General features: G+C 33.4%; 1 protein-coding gene across 3 annotated transcripts in view; it reads right to left on the minus strand.

Moving 5' to 3' along the window:
- LOC143225543 (P2R1A-PPP2R2A-interacting phosphatase regulator 1-like) overlaps positions 1–18,038 on the minus strand; it is a 64,038-nt gene that overhangs the window by 24,965 nt on the left and 21,035 nt on the right. For all 3 annotated transcript variants that reach the window (XR_013013917.1, XR_013013918.1, XM_076455181.1), the window contains exons 3-6: positions 16,477–16,582; positions 16,000–16,091; positions 15,365–15,416; positions 68–199 (exon numbers count right to left, since the gene is read on the minus strand). Coding sequence is in view for 1 of the 3 variants with exons in the window: in XM_076455181.1 (XP_076311296.1) it covers positions 68–199; positions 15,365–15,416; positions 16,000–16,091; positions 16,477–16,582 (382 nt within the window). In the remaining 2 variants the exon portion in view is untranslated. The remainder of the gene's footprint in view (positions 1–67; positions 200–15,364; positions 15,417–15,999; positions 16,092–16,476; positions 16,583–18,038) is intronic.

An 18,038-nucleotide genomic window follows, 5' to 3' on the forward strand; every position in this document is an offset into this window, starting at 1 on the left:
AAATAATAAAAATAATTTGATATAAATTATTCACATTTTTCAGTCTAAAGAAAATGACTACACTCACCTTTCCTGCACGTGTTGGTGAAGGAGAGTTGCATAAGCCTAAAGGAGGTGTAAAGATATGCAAAGGATCAGTCAGCGATCGAGGTCGCTTTGCTGGTTCATTATTACCGTTATTACCAAGCGTTGTCCCATCCTACGAAAGAAAATGACAATGTAAAGATAATAAACAGGGAAGAATCAGATTTCATGAAACTGCAATATGCTGAAGTACAACAATTATAATAGCAAAAGTGTATTTCTAGAAGGACATACATTTAGTTAAACTTCACATAATGAGTTTCACTGAACTGGTCAGATCTGTGAGCCCAAACTGACCTTTATAATTTCCATAATATAAATTCCAATACGTTTTTGTGTATTCATGAAACTTCACAAGCTTTCAATAGGCATTAATAGTCTTTTGTAGAAAAACATCAGAAATATTAGAGATTTCCACTAAAAATTTCTCAAAGAGTTGACTACTCTGAGTGCAAAGTTATTTTTATGTTAAGATTACACACTTTTCTTCATGTAAAAAATATCAAATTTCCTTTCCGCAATCTCCAAAACTTCTCAAATAATTTTTTTTTTTTTTTCTGGTAAAACTTTATATTCTGTCTGTTATTCTCTATACCCTAACTCTATAACAAGGTTATAATTTTCTGTAACATTTACTGAACCACTTAAAACTAACATATAGAGCATCTTCTGTTAACAAAGTTCAGTTTATGGCTAGTTTATTTGGATGTTAGATCAAAAAATATTTAGCCTCAGTTTTACTGTCTGCCTTTTAGAATGTTCAGCTTGACCAGCTGACAGAACTTGTTTAATCTATAAACAGCTTAGTTAGAAACCAGTTGAAGAATAGTGGTTTTAGTACATTCTGCTTTCTGTGCATGGTAATAGTTGGTATTCTAAAATGCATATTTTAAATTATTTTTTTTAACCACCACCATCATTACAAAACAATAGGCCTACAATGCTTCATCTGCATGTAGCAATAATATCAAGTCCAGATAGTTTTTCAAATTAATTTCTTGTTATAAAAGTATTTAGAACGTAAAATTATGAAACCTATTATGTTAAACATGGAAATTGAAATTAAAAATTTCTTGCAATATTTGCATGCATACATTATGTTGAGTGATCTTAATTCAGTTGAGGTGCTCTTGTAACTCATTTGTCTAGTTATGATGCATGGCTTTTACACATACTCTGCAAATCTATAAAATAAAGTTAACCCAAACATGAAAAGTCTAGTAGCTTTGGTTAGAAGAACAAATAGTGTGCAACAGTACCTTTCATATTTTTAACATTTCATTTTAACCTACACTGCTGATTTTACTACAGTAAATGTTAGGATAGAGAAATAATAAGTAAAATATACAATTTTACTCAGAGAAAACTTTTGATATCCATTTAGGAGGCTCTAAAGATTACACAAATAAAATACAAAGCCTGTGAGGTGAAAAGAAGTATTTTTTATCTGACTATAAAAAACATCTTTCACTCAGACTAACTTGGTAAAGGTTTTGTAAATTACAGAAAAATCTTTAAATAAAAAGTACTTCATTCAAAATAATAAAATTTCTGTTTATAACAGATTTGTAATCTCTACTAAAAGTCTGCCAAATGTCATTAAAATACACTTACTATATTTAATGTTCTGTATATTCTTATGGTTACACAGGGAATACGACTCCACCCAGATCTAGAGAGTTAATGAAGGATGTTTACTTTGTCAATATAATGGATTTATTAAAAAAACATTTCAATCTGATTCACCTAGGTTTCAGTTCTCATAAACACATAAACATACAAGTTCCAAAACTGCAGGATGAATCATTTGGTCTGCTGTTTTATGATTATTTAATTCAAAATAGTCAGTAGCAATAACCAGCTACTGACTTCTTGATAGAGCTTAGAAGGGAACATGTATTGATCAGAGGCATACAGTGATTTGTCCTGATGGTGAAGTAAAAACACAAAAGTTGGATTATAAAATAAAAATATGTACAGGATGACCAATAAAGACAAAATTAATTATTTGCAGTTATTAATCATATTTAAGTACTCCCAATAAAGATGAAAACACAACATATTCAATTATTTATTTATATGTTAACTCAATCCTCCTTTCCTTTTCATTAAATAAATTTATTATATCTTCTTAGGAACTATCAGTCTTTATTTCCTTAAGAAGCTTTTTCTCAATCGTAATTGGAAATGCAGTTGTGTATTCTTTTTATATAAGAGAAAGAATGCCGAACTGAGACGCTGGTGGCTGAAAGAGTCAAGGTTGACTCACACAACTTTATAAGTTGTTGCAAGGCTGCATCTTACTTGGCATTTCACAAACAATATAATAAATCATTCACTGGTTTTTCTTTAAAACCAAAAGTTCACTTCTCATGTGATGAATATCAAAATTATCTTGCAATGATTTTAATACTAATTCAGGAAGTATTTTTTGTTCTCTCCCTGTTTTTTTTTCAGTGTCAAGAAGCTCAAGAAATGCTATGTTTTTCAAGCTTTGAAACCTAATTTCAATTTGGCCACAAATTGCATCCAAAATTTCATAAGATAATTTTCTGTAGATTATTTTCATGTTTTCTTCAGGATCATTTCTTATTCACTTAGTAGGGAAAGTATAATCCATTGACTGCTGCCCAAAATTCATCAAAGTCATCTCTTTTTTTTTTCAGAATAATCACTATTTCTTTCACTTTATTCGTATAATACAATATGTCAAATAACCTACTGTGTAGGACATCAAATATAACATTTGTATAAGAAAAAATATTGGCAAATATATTCAACAAGAAACTCAACTCAAAAATTCCACGACTTGATGAAAGTGCTTGAGCACAGATAAAGATTTCAGTATCCCAGTTGTCAAAATTATCAACAATATTCCAAGACAGTTTCAACAAGGCAGTGATTATAATTCCAATGACAACTTTCAGGAATCTTTTCTTCAGTTCAGTATCTAAAAGGTGCACATACTTTGTTAATTTTGCAAAAAGCAAAGAGAATGATTGAATTTTGCAAATGAACTGCAACACTCCTTGTTCTTTCTCATGGTTTGCAACAACACTAAATTCAATCTTTGTGTCATTAGTAGTTGCATTTAAAATAAGAGCCACAAATGGAGAACACTTATTTTGCTTTTAATTTCATTCAACAATACTTTCCCTACACAATTAATGAGGCCATTCTGGATTTCAATAATAAATATTTCTTGCACAAATTTACCAATTCCACATAATTGCATTAGTAAGCAGAATCTAGTGATTCATCATGACCTCTAAAGGCTAACTGTTGCTCACCCAAATAACATACCACATCAATTAGTCCTTTTATAATGTCTCTATTCCTCTTCACCTTTTCATAGTGCATTTCACATTTATTTTATGTTGGCTATTTAGTTGGAATTCAATCCAAGATTTTCCAAATCTAGCTAGGCCTAAAGTTGAAAATAAACAACTAGAGGAATTTCTATCTTTTAACTGCCTTGTGCATATTATTTAAATCATCAAATCTGCATTTGTCCCATGTCCCAAATTCACTGTAAATGCAGCCAGCAGAAAAGATTCTGCACACTGGAACAACCAGTTAACCAAGATGTTCTGTCATACTGGTTTACATTGGACTTTCAAATATAATGCTTTGGTTCTTACAGTCAGGCATAAAGCTGATATCTGTCTACCACTTCTGATGATGCTTTCTTTATCATTAAAGCTCTTTGTACCAAACTTGTTCACAATTAAGCTTTCAATAATACAGTTATAATTTTTCCTATTATATTTTGAATCCATATTCAAATCTAAAGGGTGACATTTCACAAAACAATATGCATACACAAAAATAACTGTCATTTAAGAACTACTCAAAGCACTTGTACATCACACAACATCAGAAAATTAATAAATAGCTACGAGTGAGTGGTGCAGGTCATGAAAAAAACAAACATTTCCAAATACTGCAAGAAATGTAACTATAATTTTTTTTATTATTATATTTGATTTGTTTATTGTACATTTTGGTTTATAAAATAGTAATTTCAAAACACTAACTTGTTTATAAATTATTCATTTTGCTTATGTTTTTTTGAGATTTAAATAATTTAATATACAGACTATAAATTGTCAATAAGTTCCAATATTTTGTGTATTCTAAAGTAAGATGAACTGGTAATTGCTTCCTTTATGCCATAAAAGAATACAAGTATGAATTTAAAATTTTTATTCAGAAAATTATTCACGTAAGAAACATTTTATAGTTTAAAGAATATATTATGTAACAAAAATGTTTTCAATTAGAAATAAAGCTTTTTCTAATAGGAAAAAGGCAAAAATCAACTCAAAAAAGGAAGCATTCTGTGAGTTGTAGTTGTCCAGATTCTTCCCAACTGCTCTTTTGCCCAGATAAGGTGATTACTGATTATATATGGTATAGTAGAATGTTTCCACATGAATGAACTGCCAGTTCATAATGTCATATTTAGTCGATACTTAAATTTTTTTGTTTTTAAATGTATTAGGGAAGCACTGCTTCCCTTGCTTCCATGGACTGCACACCTTTGGTATTGGTCAATCAATGTTTCTTGGGGCATTCATGTTATTGACTGGCCCAAGCAAGCTTTCTGATATTTTCAAATGTGGTCTAATCTATGCTGTAACAGCAGCAGCAGCTGATAAACAGTTGTAGAACCAAAATTGGATCTTAAGGAGTGCACTTGTGCAAGCTGGGTTTCAAAGCAAATTGCTAACTTGTCACTCGATTGGTAAACATAAGTCATCGCACACAATCAGTGACTGTTGGAAGCAAATGCTAGTTAAAAGGTAGAATAAATTTGTAACATTCAGGAAAATTAATCAATATTGATAACAGTGTGGTTTTATCAACAGGGCAAAATTTAGTTTTGTTAAAATATTACATGCTCTACTCCAATGTACATAATCTAAAATAATAAAACAAAATTTACTTTTTTAGATGAGCTTCAGATAATCTAACACATAAATAATAATCCAAAATGTCTATGTGAGACAAACAATTAATATGTCTGTCATATTCTGTCCATTTTAACCTACTGGCTGATGCTACAACATAAAGAACATGCACTTTAATCTTCAAATCCAGTTACTATTGAACACACAGACTAAGAAAATAACACATCACAATGATGTTTAGAGTATCCTGAAAATCAGCTAAATTGTAAGCTGTACTTTCTAAAAAGCAGCCAAAGCACCACAGTCACATTTGACACAGAAATAAATGTTTTTGTATATTTGCTATTTCAATTCCCTATGACAATACAGGCTTACTTTGACAAGTTTTTAAGACTAAATCCCATGGTATGATTTGTAAAACCTTTCTTCACTAAAATATATAATTGATTGATTGATTTAGTGTTTTATTGCACAAAGCAGCTACGCTATCTGTGCCAAACGTCCGGCCAAAAGGTAAAAATAAATTAAATGTAGTAAAATACAGAAAAAGAAAGGAAGGTAAAACAAAACATCATTGAAAAACAGAAAAAGCATAAAACCAATGTTGACACCTAGTCTACAATGTTAAGAGAAAAATCAGAGTAAGAGAAGTTGTAAAGGACTTTCTCTAGCAAAATGGTAATGATTATAACAATCATAACCCACCAGGAAGACTAACAGGTAAGTACAAGACCCACCGTCAGTCACCTGAAGTTGGCCTTTCCAGTCCTGGTTCCAGGTTATGTGTCATAACAGCCATTATCAAAAGGTTAAATAATAAAAGTTTTAAAAGATATATAGCAAAATTGTAAGAATGATTAGCCACATGTCCGGTAAAATGGTAAAAGTAAAGTATATGTAGTAAAATTTGTAAAAGGAAACGAAGGTAAAAACAAAACAGCAATTAAAAATAGAAAATGGCATAAAACCAAAATTGACATCCAGTCTACAACGTTGTAAAGGGCTTCCTGTAGCAGAATGGTAATGATCATAACCAGCCAGGAAGACTAACAGGTAAGTACAAGAACGACTGTCAATCACCTGAAGTTGGTCTTTCCAGTCTTGGTTCCAGGTTATGAGTCATTATGGCCAGTACCGAAAAGTAAAGTAATAAAAGTGTTAAAAGACATGCAGCAAAATTGTAATAACAACTCGCCAGGACAACTAACGAGTAGTTCAAACAGCAGCGTCAGTCACCTGAAGTTGGCCTTTCCAGTCCTGGTGTCGAGTTATTTAATGTTCTGGCCATTTTCCAATTTCAAATTGAACTAGAGAGATTGAGACTCTGAAAAGGGAACCACAATTAAAAAGGTGTAATGAATAAATATCCAACACTTAAATGAGATTAAAAAGATTAATGGCCATTAAAAAACTAAAAACTTTATCAAGGTGGTCTAGTTAGAATGACTTCCTCTTTCCGAACCTTACGGAAGCTAGACGGCCAAAGCCCAATATAGGGTTTTATTTGAAAAAACTTGTTGTCACGTTGCTCACTCCAAGTGGACTACCAGCTGGCACGGAGCCGAGCCTTGAATACAGGATCATAGTCCATGTACGGAATAGGCACAGTGGTGATAGTGCCAGAGCAGATAGATTTAGCTGCCGTGTCTGCAAGCTCATTCCCTCAAATACCAACGTGGCCTGGTATCCAGAAAAACTGGATAGAAGTACATGTTAATGAGAAATGGGCCAGTCAGTTTTGAATATCAGCGAGAACATGATGTGAGCCAACATGAAGTGATTCCAGGGCCAGTAAAGAACTAAGCGAGTCAGTATAAATAGTGCAGTTGGAGTACTGCTCAGCTTCAATACGATCTAGGGCAAGAGATAAGGCGTACAGTTCAGCAGTGAACACAGAAGCTATAGAGGGGATTCTGCACGCAACCACCAAACCGCAACAAAAAATGGCAGAGCCCACATAATTACCTGATTTGGAACCATCCGTATAAACTGGAACGAAATGATTGTTCGAAAGATGTTCAGTAAATAAAAGATGGTACTTCCAATCGGGAGTATCTGCCTTTTTCAGATGACTGAAAGAAAGGTCACATTTGGGGGCTGTAATAAGCCATGATGGGATTGGCTGACCAGTAGATTCTGCAATGTTATCCAATGACAGACTCAATTCATCCAATTGTGCCTGGATGCAAAGGCCAAAAGGAGCAATGGCAGATCATCTGTTCTGAAAACATATGGCCCACTGAGGAAGGAAATCACATCTCCAGGTGGGATGCTTTGGTAAGGAACAAAGTTTCAAAGAATATAGTAAAGACAGTTGCAAACGGCAAAGATGCAGAGAAGGTTCATGAGATTCTATGTATAAGCTTTGAACTGGAGAGGTGTGGAAAGCCCCAGTGCAGAGTCAAAGTCCTTGAAGACCATTGATCCATAGTCGAGTTTTGATCGAATAAGAGCACGATATATCTTTAACATAGAACATCGATCCGCTCCCAAACTGGCAGTAGAGAGTACACGGAGAAGGTTCAGTGCTCTTGTGCATTTGACCCGTAGCTGCTTTAAGTGTGGTATAAAGGTCAGCTTACGGTCAAAGATAAGCCTCAAGAACTTGATCTCAGGGACCACTGGCAGCGAAACTTCACCGATATGGAGTTTAGGATCAGAAGAATACCCCGTTGGCAGCAAAAGTGCATGCAAATGGTTTTAGAGAGAGACAAATTAAAACCGTTTGCCGTAGTCCACTTCAGTACACAATTGAGGGCAGTTTGTAGTTGCTGCTCAATATATCTCATGTTCAATGACTGACACGAGATGTGAAAGTCATCGACATAGAGCCAATTCGCAACAGTGAGAGGGAGTTGTTCAGTGATGGTATTTATTTTTATACTGAAAAGTGCGACACTCAAATCACAGCCCTGAGGAACCCCAAGTTCCTGTACAAAAGAATGGGAAAGTGTTGAACCCATACGAACTTGGAATCTCCTGTCCATTAAAAAATTTTTTAATAAAAATGGCAAACAGCCACGTAAGCCATATGTATGGAGGTCTCGCAAAATGCCATACCTCCAAGTTGTGTCATAAGCCTTCTCACTGTCAAAGAATACTGATACAAGATGTTGGCATTTGAGAAAGGCTTCTCTGATTGATGTTTAAAGTCAAATTAGGTGGTCCATGGTGGAGAGCTGTTGTCAGAACCACACTGGGTAAGTGAGAGGAGGTTATTTGACTAGAGGAACCAAACAAGACGAGCATTAACCATCCTCTCTAAGGTCTTACAGAGACAGCTCATCAAAGCAATTGGACGGCAGTTTGAAGGAATCTTGGGATCTTTCCCAGGCTTAGAGAAAGGTAAGATAATAGCCTGGTGCTAGGCATCAGGAAAAACATTCTCCTGCCAGATCTGGTTAAAGACAATTAGAAGAACATCAAGAGAAGCAGGAGAGAGATAGCACAGCATGTCATAGTGTACATCATCAGGTCCAACAGATGTATTGCCAGACCGATGAAGGGCCATTTTCAGTTCCACCAGTGTAAAGGGACAATTATAGTCAAAGAGACAGTCAGTTCGAAAGGAAAGAGGTGAACGCTCTGCCTGACTCTTGATGGCCAAGAAGGTGGAGGAACAAGCAGAAGTGCTAGATACCTGGCAAAAGCTTTCACCTGGAGTATTGGCAATGCTCCAGACATCAGCTATCTCTTGGCCATCAGAGAGTAAGATCGAGAAGGGAACAGAATTGTAGTGCCCACTGACCTTTCGAATCCTGTCCCATATGACCTTGGAACTGGTGGTAGAAGACTTAATTGTGAACTTAATCCAAGATTCCTTCTGGCTTTAACGTCTTACCCACCTAGCAAGTGCACGGGCCCGTTGGAAAGCAATGTGGTTTGAAAGTGTGGGATATCTACAGAAAGTATCCCAGGCACGTTTTTGAGCCTTCCGTGCCAAGTGGCAAGCAGGATTCCACCACGGATGAGGATATCGTGGAAAACGTGTCGAGGTTTTAGGAATACACCAAGCAGCTGCTTGTATAATACAGTCAGTTACCGCTGCCACACAGTCGTCTATTGATGGCTGATTTACGAAGGCAGGATCAAGTTCTGCGAGAGCAGTGAAAGTGGACCTGCCTGCCTAATCCAGCTACCACCAGGGCACGCGGGTAGGGTAGCATCGACCATGGTCAGTCTCTCTCAAAAGTATAGGAAAATGATCACTGCTTAGTGGATTATTGTCAACCCTCCATGAAAAATAGAAGAATAATGAAGGGGAGCAAACCGAAAGATCAATAGCGGTAAAGAACTGACTAGATGCATGAAAATAAGTGGAAGAACCAGTATTGAAAAGAGAAAGATTGTGATCAGAGAGCATACACTCTACAGAGTGACCCCTCCTATCAATAACAGCACTTCCCCAGAGGGGATGATGTCCATTAAAGTCCCCCAGGATTAGAAAGGGAGACGGCAACTGTTCAATGAGAGCATCAAGGTCTGATTGATCATGTCTCTCCAGGGGACAGGTAGAGAAAACAAACAGTGATGGTATGACCCAAGGAAACACGGATGGCTACGGTCTCCAAGGGTGTGTTGAGTGACAAAGACAGGGTGGGCACATGCTGATCAACCAATAGCGCCACCCCTCCATGTAGTCATCACACAGCCTGTCATTTCTGTACAGAGAAAACTGCCGAATGGTGACTGTATCAGCAGGTTTTAGAAATGTTGCTTGTAAGGATAGACATACAGGATGGTAGGAAGCAATCAGTGTTTTGATGTCATCCAGATTAGAAAGTAAACGTCGACAGTTCCATTGTATCAAGGTGGCCATTTTTAATGATGGGTAGGCGAAGTGGCTGGAGAACCCTTCTGTTTACGACCACATCTTTTTTCCTTACTGTCCTTAGTCGGAGGAGGTCCATCGACCTCCATGGATCCTGCTCTGGGTCAATTGGGCAGGTCTTTGTTATTGGAAGGGGATTCCAGTGACTGAGGACGCGAATGAATGATTGTTTTGCATCTTGGGGTGGGAGAAAAAGATGTATCAGAAGAAATTCTTGTATTTGAAACTGAAGGTGTGGATCTTGAGGTTTGATGGAATGTGTGGGAGGAACAGATGGGTGTGGAAGTTGATTAATCAACCCTTTTAACCACAGAGGTCAAAAGACATTTGCCCTAAAGGTTTTTCTGAAAGAGAATGTAATATAAGAAAATGAGGTACATGTGTTACAGGTTTTTAAGATTGCTGCTCAGAGTCTTCAAGATGTGGTCGTTGACTGTTTTTTCACTATTTTATTTAAATTTTTGAAGGAGGATCCATGGGAAAAAAGGAAAATTTCGATACCCACCAACCCCACCCACCATGGAGCCCTACGAGGGGACACACAACGTCATGCAAGGACATTGCAGCAATGCCAGGATTTCGTGAGTACTATACCCAGACACAATGTCCACAACATCCGTTGAGAACTTCCAACACTGTTACTTGGTTGACTGTAGCCCAAGGGGACCAGCCGACTGACCCAAGGGGGGCCACCCAAAGGCCGCCTGCCTACAGGAATTCAAGACCAATGTGACGTGTTAGGATTGGACCCCTCAACCACCAGAATCCTCTCCTCCCCTTCACTGGTCGCCACGCACGGTAAACACGTGGGTGGATGTTTAGATCTCAGAGGAGGTAAACTGAAAGAACAGAATCTTCCCTGGGAGGTCCCCTCGCCACGTACAGGAACCCACATCGAGGGGAAAATATATAATCAAGTATTAAGCTTCTGATATTTCACTAAATCTGTCAATTTTATCATTTCCATTATTCAGCTTCAAACCCTAATATTTAACACTAATAAAACAAGTCATGGATCAAATAGGATGTCATCGTGTTTGTTGACTTGCATTCAAAATTTCATTGAACTAATATTTTATGAATTTATGTCAATAAGTTAAATATCAAATTGTAGGTTATAATACAACTTAAATATTAAGTAAATATTAAAAACAAACACCTAAATATCAAGTTTTGTGTGCCATGTGGTATTTTGAATGCTACATTAGTTCAAATTAGGTCTCTTTGATGTCAAAATAGTAAGTCTAAAATTTCTTACAAATTAGGACCTTATATCACCAATATTGTCAAACTAAAACAAAGTAAGAACCTCCTTTCTTTTCTACTTGCGGAGATATCTCTAGATTCACTGAATCAAACAGTGGCTCCACCTACCACTTTCCAGAAACACTTGCTTAAATACACCTACTTCTATCTATCATACATGAATAACCAAATGAAAGCTCAGAATGTCTCTACAGTAACCCTTTCAGTTTCTTTGAAGTGTTCAAGTGCCAAACTATTTCTTTTCATACCAGATTCCAAATGGTAAGATACAAGTGAGTTCAAAATTTCATATTTTTTAAACTCAAATACAGTTTAGTGTCCAAGCTTGATAAATTACAGTAGAATTCTGTGGCATTGATGTAGTAATTTATAATTTTTTGGGTATTTCAAAATGTACATATAAAACCTAAGAAAAATCATTACATTTCACATCCTTCACATGCAAAATTTGATGAGGCTTAGCATCCTATGACAGCCAGCAACAAGTGCAAAGTTTGTAACTAAAAAAAAATAATTTTCTGTTGTACTTTATTTACTGTGCTGTGTTTTACAAAAAATAACTTTAAGGATGTCTTTGTATATACTAATGATGTATATACAGATGTAATGTATTATAACTAAAATGTGACTGTATTTTACAATATACCAGATGATTGAAATGCAGCCAAAACAAGTCACTTTGTAAAAGCCAGTTTTTCATCCTTGAATATGGTAACATGAGTGCATGAGCACCATGTCAAAGCAACTTCTTTAATGTTAGCCACACCAGCTGGAAGGTCAATATAACAACATAATAAATATATATAAATGTGTAATGTTATGAGATTTAATTTATTTAGATTAAACATTTTTGTTTTTCTGTTATAATCTGAAGTAATTCTAGAATGAAAAAAAAATATTTATTTCCAAATTTTTTATGGTCGTTTTGAAGTCAGTCAAACTGTTCAACCTGTATAGAATTAGGGTAAAGAAAATAACACTTAAAATGTAAAGCTTTACTAAAAACAAATGTTTAAAGTGTATTTAGGAGGTTTTACATATTGCACAAAGGATATTTCAGATTTATGAGACAATGAATATGTTTCTTAAAACACAACATGAAAATCACTTCAAACTCATATTAGTAATGAAACAGACTTGACATATTCATAGAGAAATATTTAGTAAAAAGACTTCAATAAAAAATCATATTTTTTTTATACAAAAGACTTCCAATGTTTACTATAAGTGAAGGTACACATACTGCATTAAAATTTATAGTATAAATACTTAATGTATGCAAAAGCATCTATGAACTTGTGTATTTTATCATGAACCCATCATGAAAGAGTTAATTGTACCATACATGTATTTTAAGGACAAAGCAGATCCTGCTAAAATAAGTAAAACAAAAAAACTGCAAGAAATATCAAACACCTCAGCTGTCACAAAATAATACTGCAATTGATTAATCAGGGAAAAAAGTAACTTGAAGATAATGCAACTGAAGTTACTATAAATCATTTTTTAAATTATTCTGGTTTATTTCTTTTTTTCTTGAGACCTTACTACTCTTTTCACAATGTGGTCTCCTTGACTTTCTGAAGAAAATCTCTAGTGACTTTTCAGCAGTAATTACCCCTCTCGCTACAGGCCTCCTCTACTGTACATGTCATGAGGTTTTTAGTGAGTTACCTTCAAAATTTAAAACTACTTCTTGTTTGTTCATGATACATCAAATGAAATAACATAACATTATAGCTATTAATCCATATTTCAATACATTTGACATTCCTAATTTTATAAGATAACTTTAAAACAAAGATCCAGAATTTCCCCTAGGATGAGAAATGAAATGACTTTTTTTTCTCTAGGCATCCCCCTCTTCTCTAATTTATTTACCACCCTTCTAAAAAGTACAAACCTTAACATAAAATATTTATTATAAATTGTCATTGCTTGGGTAGAGCATAATTTTAATACCTTTCAACTTCTGTTATAGAGTCATAAAATAGAATAAGAGCCCTCCTGCCACATCCTTTCTTTCAGGATTTGTCAATAGTTTCCCCTTACATTTAATACAATATTATTTTTAAACATGAGCCAAGATTTTCATCTATAAAATGTCTCCTTATATTATATTGTTTTCCACAGAGAAAAATGTTAATATTTTTTTCAGTACATGCTTTGTTCTCAAGGGTAACATATCAACTAATTCAGATAAATTTGTGAATACTATTGTCACATCGTTAGAAAGCCAGAAATATTGTAATAGTTATGGGACATTATCTGTTTTTATTATACTATCATTACATGTTCTTTTATGCATTATTCAATGAAATAAAAAATATTTGATACATTACTGATATTAGTATAAAGTAGGGTTAAATGTCATTGACAGGCAATAGCAAAAAAGGAGAAAACCCAGATAAGTACTTTATTTCTTGTTTTTCATATGTATTATTTAGTTATTGTAATAAAGGTAACAAAAGTGTAAAAACAGAAAACCTTAAGTTAGATTACGTAAAAGTAATAATTTAATAAAAAATTTTCACGAGACACACTCATGTATAATGTTATTTAATAGTGTAATGCAAGCCACATGCTCCCCAAGTGATTTACATTTACAACTTTTAATGGTATGAATAGCTCTAATACAAGCAGTAATTAAGCATGATTAAAAGAGCAATAAAACTATAAAATTCAAGTATAGATAGATATATCGTTACAAGTTTAAAGCTACTTAGGATAAATTTAGTTGTGTATCTCAATGCTGTTCTAGAAAAGAAAAGATAATTTCATTTTTTTTAATTTTTTTGCTGATTACAAGGTCTGTCAAATTGACCAACCTTGTATAGAGTTAGCACAGAGAAAATACAAGATAAAGTGTAAAGTTTTACTAAAATAAAACATTTGGAATATATTTAGGAGGTTTTAGGAATTGTGCAAATGATATGAGGTTTTTGAGACAAAGAAAAGTATTTTTAATTTTAATATTAAAATCATTCTGCACTCAAACTGATCACACAAAGAGAATATATTCACAGTCAAATATTTAGTAAGAAATACTCCATTTTTTATGTACAAATATCTTGTCAATTTTACTAAAAGTCTGCCAAAGTTTGTGAAGATATACATACTTTATTGACAGTTATATTAAAACTGTATACAAGTAAAAATGGTCAGGTGATAGGTCAATGGAACCAAACTCATACTGAAAATTTATAACTGGTTCAATGTTAAATGTTTAGTGTATGTAGGTAATCTAATGTACTTGGCTAGGCTGCACAAGCATTCAAAACATCACGAACAAACTACTACAAAGTGTATGTGTATGCAATTTGTGCATGACAAAGCTTGAAAATACTGTATGTGCTATTTGGTAGGAATTTCTGAGAAATAAACATTAACTTTGGCTTTAGCATATCAAACTGAAACATTATGGCACTTTAACTGTGTTGTGGAAGGTCTCAAATACAACATACAAGAGAAAGGAATGATTCACCTGTTATGCTAAGCAATGAGGAAAGCGATTCTCAACTGAGGGTTGTTTTGATTCACAAACTGGATATTTTGTCCAGTTGCTATTTACTGGTTCTAATTTATCCCAACATCAAAGCTATAAAACATCTCAAAAGAGGCAACAAATTATAGCAATATCTGTTCACAAAGTCTATAACTACCTAAAAATATGCAATTCCTTGCAAACTAGTTGCATTTTGTATGAACATTATTAAATTAAGAAAGTAGCCTTCCATGTTTAATTTTATGGTTTCTATACATGAAGTGAGTGGCACGTTCTTTAACTGACTATTGTATTCATCTGTGCATGAATGATGCTGGGGCTATGGTGATATATTGCACTTCTTGAAAAGGCTACAAAAAGCTTTCCCACGTGCTAAAAATTTTCAGACCAAACGCAGGGTCCAGTGTTCATGTATTATTCCCTAGACCCCAAGCAAAATTTTGTGCCCTATTAATGAAATCAAACTACAGTCAAACAAAGGTTCTTATCTAAATTAAAATACAGATAAAAATAGTGTTATATTGTTCATTTTAAAATTTATAATACAACTAGAAAAATAGCAAGAACTCAAAAGTAAAACATTGGTTAAGTAATTATTAGATTTTGTTACAGAAATATTCCATAAAATAGAAGAGTGAGTTTAAGAAAGGAGGTAAGACATACAGCTACAGCTAAAAAAAATTTGTCATACATAAATGTAGTGTCTACTAAACATCTTACTGTGGAACTGTTTCCTTACAGCTTACAAAATTACAATTTTCTCACCAATGTCAAATCTTCCCAAGACTGGGATATCTGAAGCTTGGACTGAACCTCTCTAAAAAACCAAAAAACAGACTGTACATAAAACTTCATTTCTCAAATTCACTCAGAGAGAAACAATTTTGTTTGAATCAGTAAACTAAGAATTACTATATTATTAAGCTATTGTTTGTAATATAATTATGGACACCCAAAAATATTTTTAGTTTTAGAATCAACTGTTTCATTTATGCCTGGATACAACCTTACCACAAGAACATCTGGTACAGTGTGTGCTCTATGAAGATTGTAATAACAATTTCAACAACCACTGTTGGTATAAAAACTTGCTATATATATTTTTCAAATTATCACTACTTAAAGTTTAAGTTATCATTATCTAACACGTGATTACAAAGTCAAGTTCCATATTTTATTCAGGGAAGTTTGAACATGGTACATACCTAAACTCTCCTGAACAGAACTTGTGATTTGCAGTGTGTCTTTGGTGAAATTTTTCTTTTCTTTGAGTAGCAGCTATATAAATATAACTATTTTAAATATGGATTTTCATTTTTATAATCACCCTAAGTTTAATATCCATATTGTTACTGCAGTTAACCTCTGAAAGGTATTACGTAACACTGCAAAAATCTTACTTTTCATGGGAAGCTTCTCTGTACATCACATCCATTCCTTCTTCATGCTTTAGTTGAATAACCCGAGAGGGCACAAATGATGGAACTAAGGACTGAAAACAAATTATAAATAATTGTAAAAAAATTCAAGGAACAATTAAATCATCCATATGACTCATAATATTCATATTAAACATGGAATGCATACAAAAGTTTGCAGTATGTAATTTGTTTTTAGACAAATATGTATTTTAAAATTTTTCAGAGACATTAAATTACAGTTCAGGTTGATAACTTACATCAAACTCTTTTTGTAATACTTATAACTCTTGATTATAAAAAGGTATAAGTTATAGAAAGCTAAGGAAAAAATAACAGCAACCTCACCTAGTGATTCTTTACTTTAGTATCACAAATATACATGTTGATATTCAAAGAGTTAGGCACAATACATGAAAGGAAAAGACACAGAATACTGAAATTTTAAGTGAAAATTACCGAGGGTGAGTTTGATGATGGGCTACAACGACCAGGAGAAGAACTAGCACTGAAACGTCTATTTCGAGGTATATTCAAAAGGAGAGAAGTTGGAGAACTGGTATCCCTAGAAAGCATGAAAACTTTTGTTTCAACCTTTACTGCCAAGGGAGCAGTAAAATGACATAACAATATAATATCAATATATTCTCAAATGCTGAGCAATGAATATACACATACCAGATATTAAAGTTTTTTTTAAATGCCATTCAAACCAAAATATTTATATAATCAAAACCACGTAAGCTTTACGCAAGAAAGGACATAAAAACCTTAGGTGAACAATTGGTAGAATTTGTCAATTAACTGTCAGGCTAATTAATCTATAAATAAGTTACTTTACAACATGGCTAAAAAATAGTGTTTGGCAGAGCACAGGTAGTCCACTATGTACCTTTGAGCTTAATTAACAAACAAGCAAATATAATGGCAATAAATCAGTTTGACTGCTTCATTATTTTTGTGACAACCAATTTAATAATAATTTTGCTTACTGTATAACAGAATAATCAAAATTGCAACAATCAGAAAACTTAAGTCCACATAGCTGATAATTTTTGTGATTATTGTCAGTTGCTGAGCTCTATACATAGTTAATTATTAGCAATACTTTAATATACTTATTAATGAGCATTAAAATAACAAAATTTGTCCACATTCAAATCTTTCTATGACAACATTAATTAGGAAGCCAGATAAGCAATAGTACTTAAGGTACATTCTATTGTAGCATCTGATATATATTTTGTATTCTAAAATGCATATTTAAAAGATATGTTAATAATTTTTTGGACTACCAAAATAAATGATTAAAAAAAACAGGTTTACTAAACTATACATCTAATTTCTTGTTATGTGCACTTTGTTTTATTTATTATTATATATTTTTGACAAAAATAACTAAAATGTAAAATGAAAAAACTTTTTAGTAACTAGGTTGGCTAAAGAAACTTGATTAAAAAAAGAATTAAACAAAAGAATCTTTTATTAACACTCCTCAATGAATGCAAGCAATTTAAGCAATTTGATATTATGTGATGTAACCTAGTACTTTGCCTAAACTCTGCATTCTCCTTTGGGGTAATATACTGGCTGTTACAATATATTGTTTAACAGTTACATGATGGTTACAAGGTTGGATAAAATTACCATGTTCTATATTTTGATATTTTTTGGAAAATACATTTTTTCAACATGAATTCTTAAGTCAATTCTACTCTATTTTAATAATTTTAATCAAAAATATTTTAGATATCATAATTCTTATAGTTATGATGGAGATGAGATACCAGCAGAAGAATAAGCCAACTAAATAAAAAAGTTGATAGATGAAAGGAGAAAGGTCATGAATGGAGGATGCCCACCAAGGAATAAATACATAGAGAGTACATGAAAGGTAGACTGATGTCAACAGACTAAGAGAAGAAGAAAATAACCTGGAAGTATAGTACACCTAGATAAACAACTATTCTGGAAGAACTACAACAAAAGGGGAATGGTAGGAAAGGTGAAAACTTAATGGT

This window comes from Tachypleus tridentatus, chromosome 9 (assembly GCF_004210375.1).
Source record: "Tachypleus tridentatus isolate NWPU-2018 chromosome 9, ASM421037v1, whole genome shotgun sequence".
NCBI classification, from domain to species: domain Eukaryota; kingdom Metazoa; phylum Arthropoda; class Merostomata; order Xiphosura; family Limulidae; genus Tachypleus; species Tachypleus tridentatus.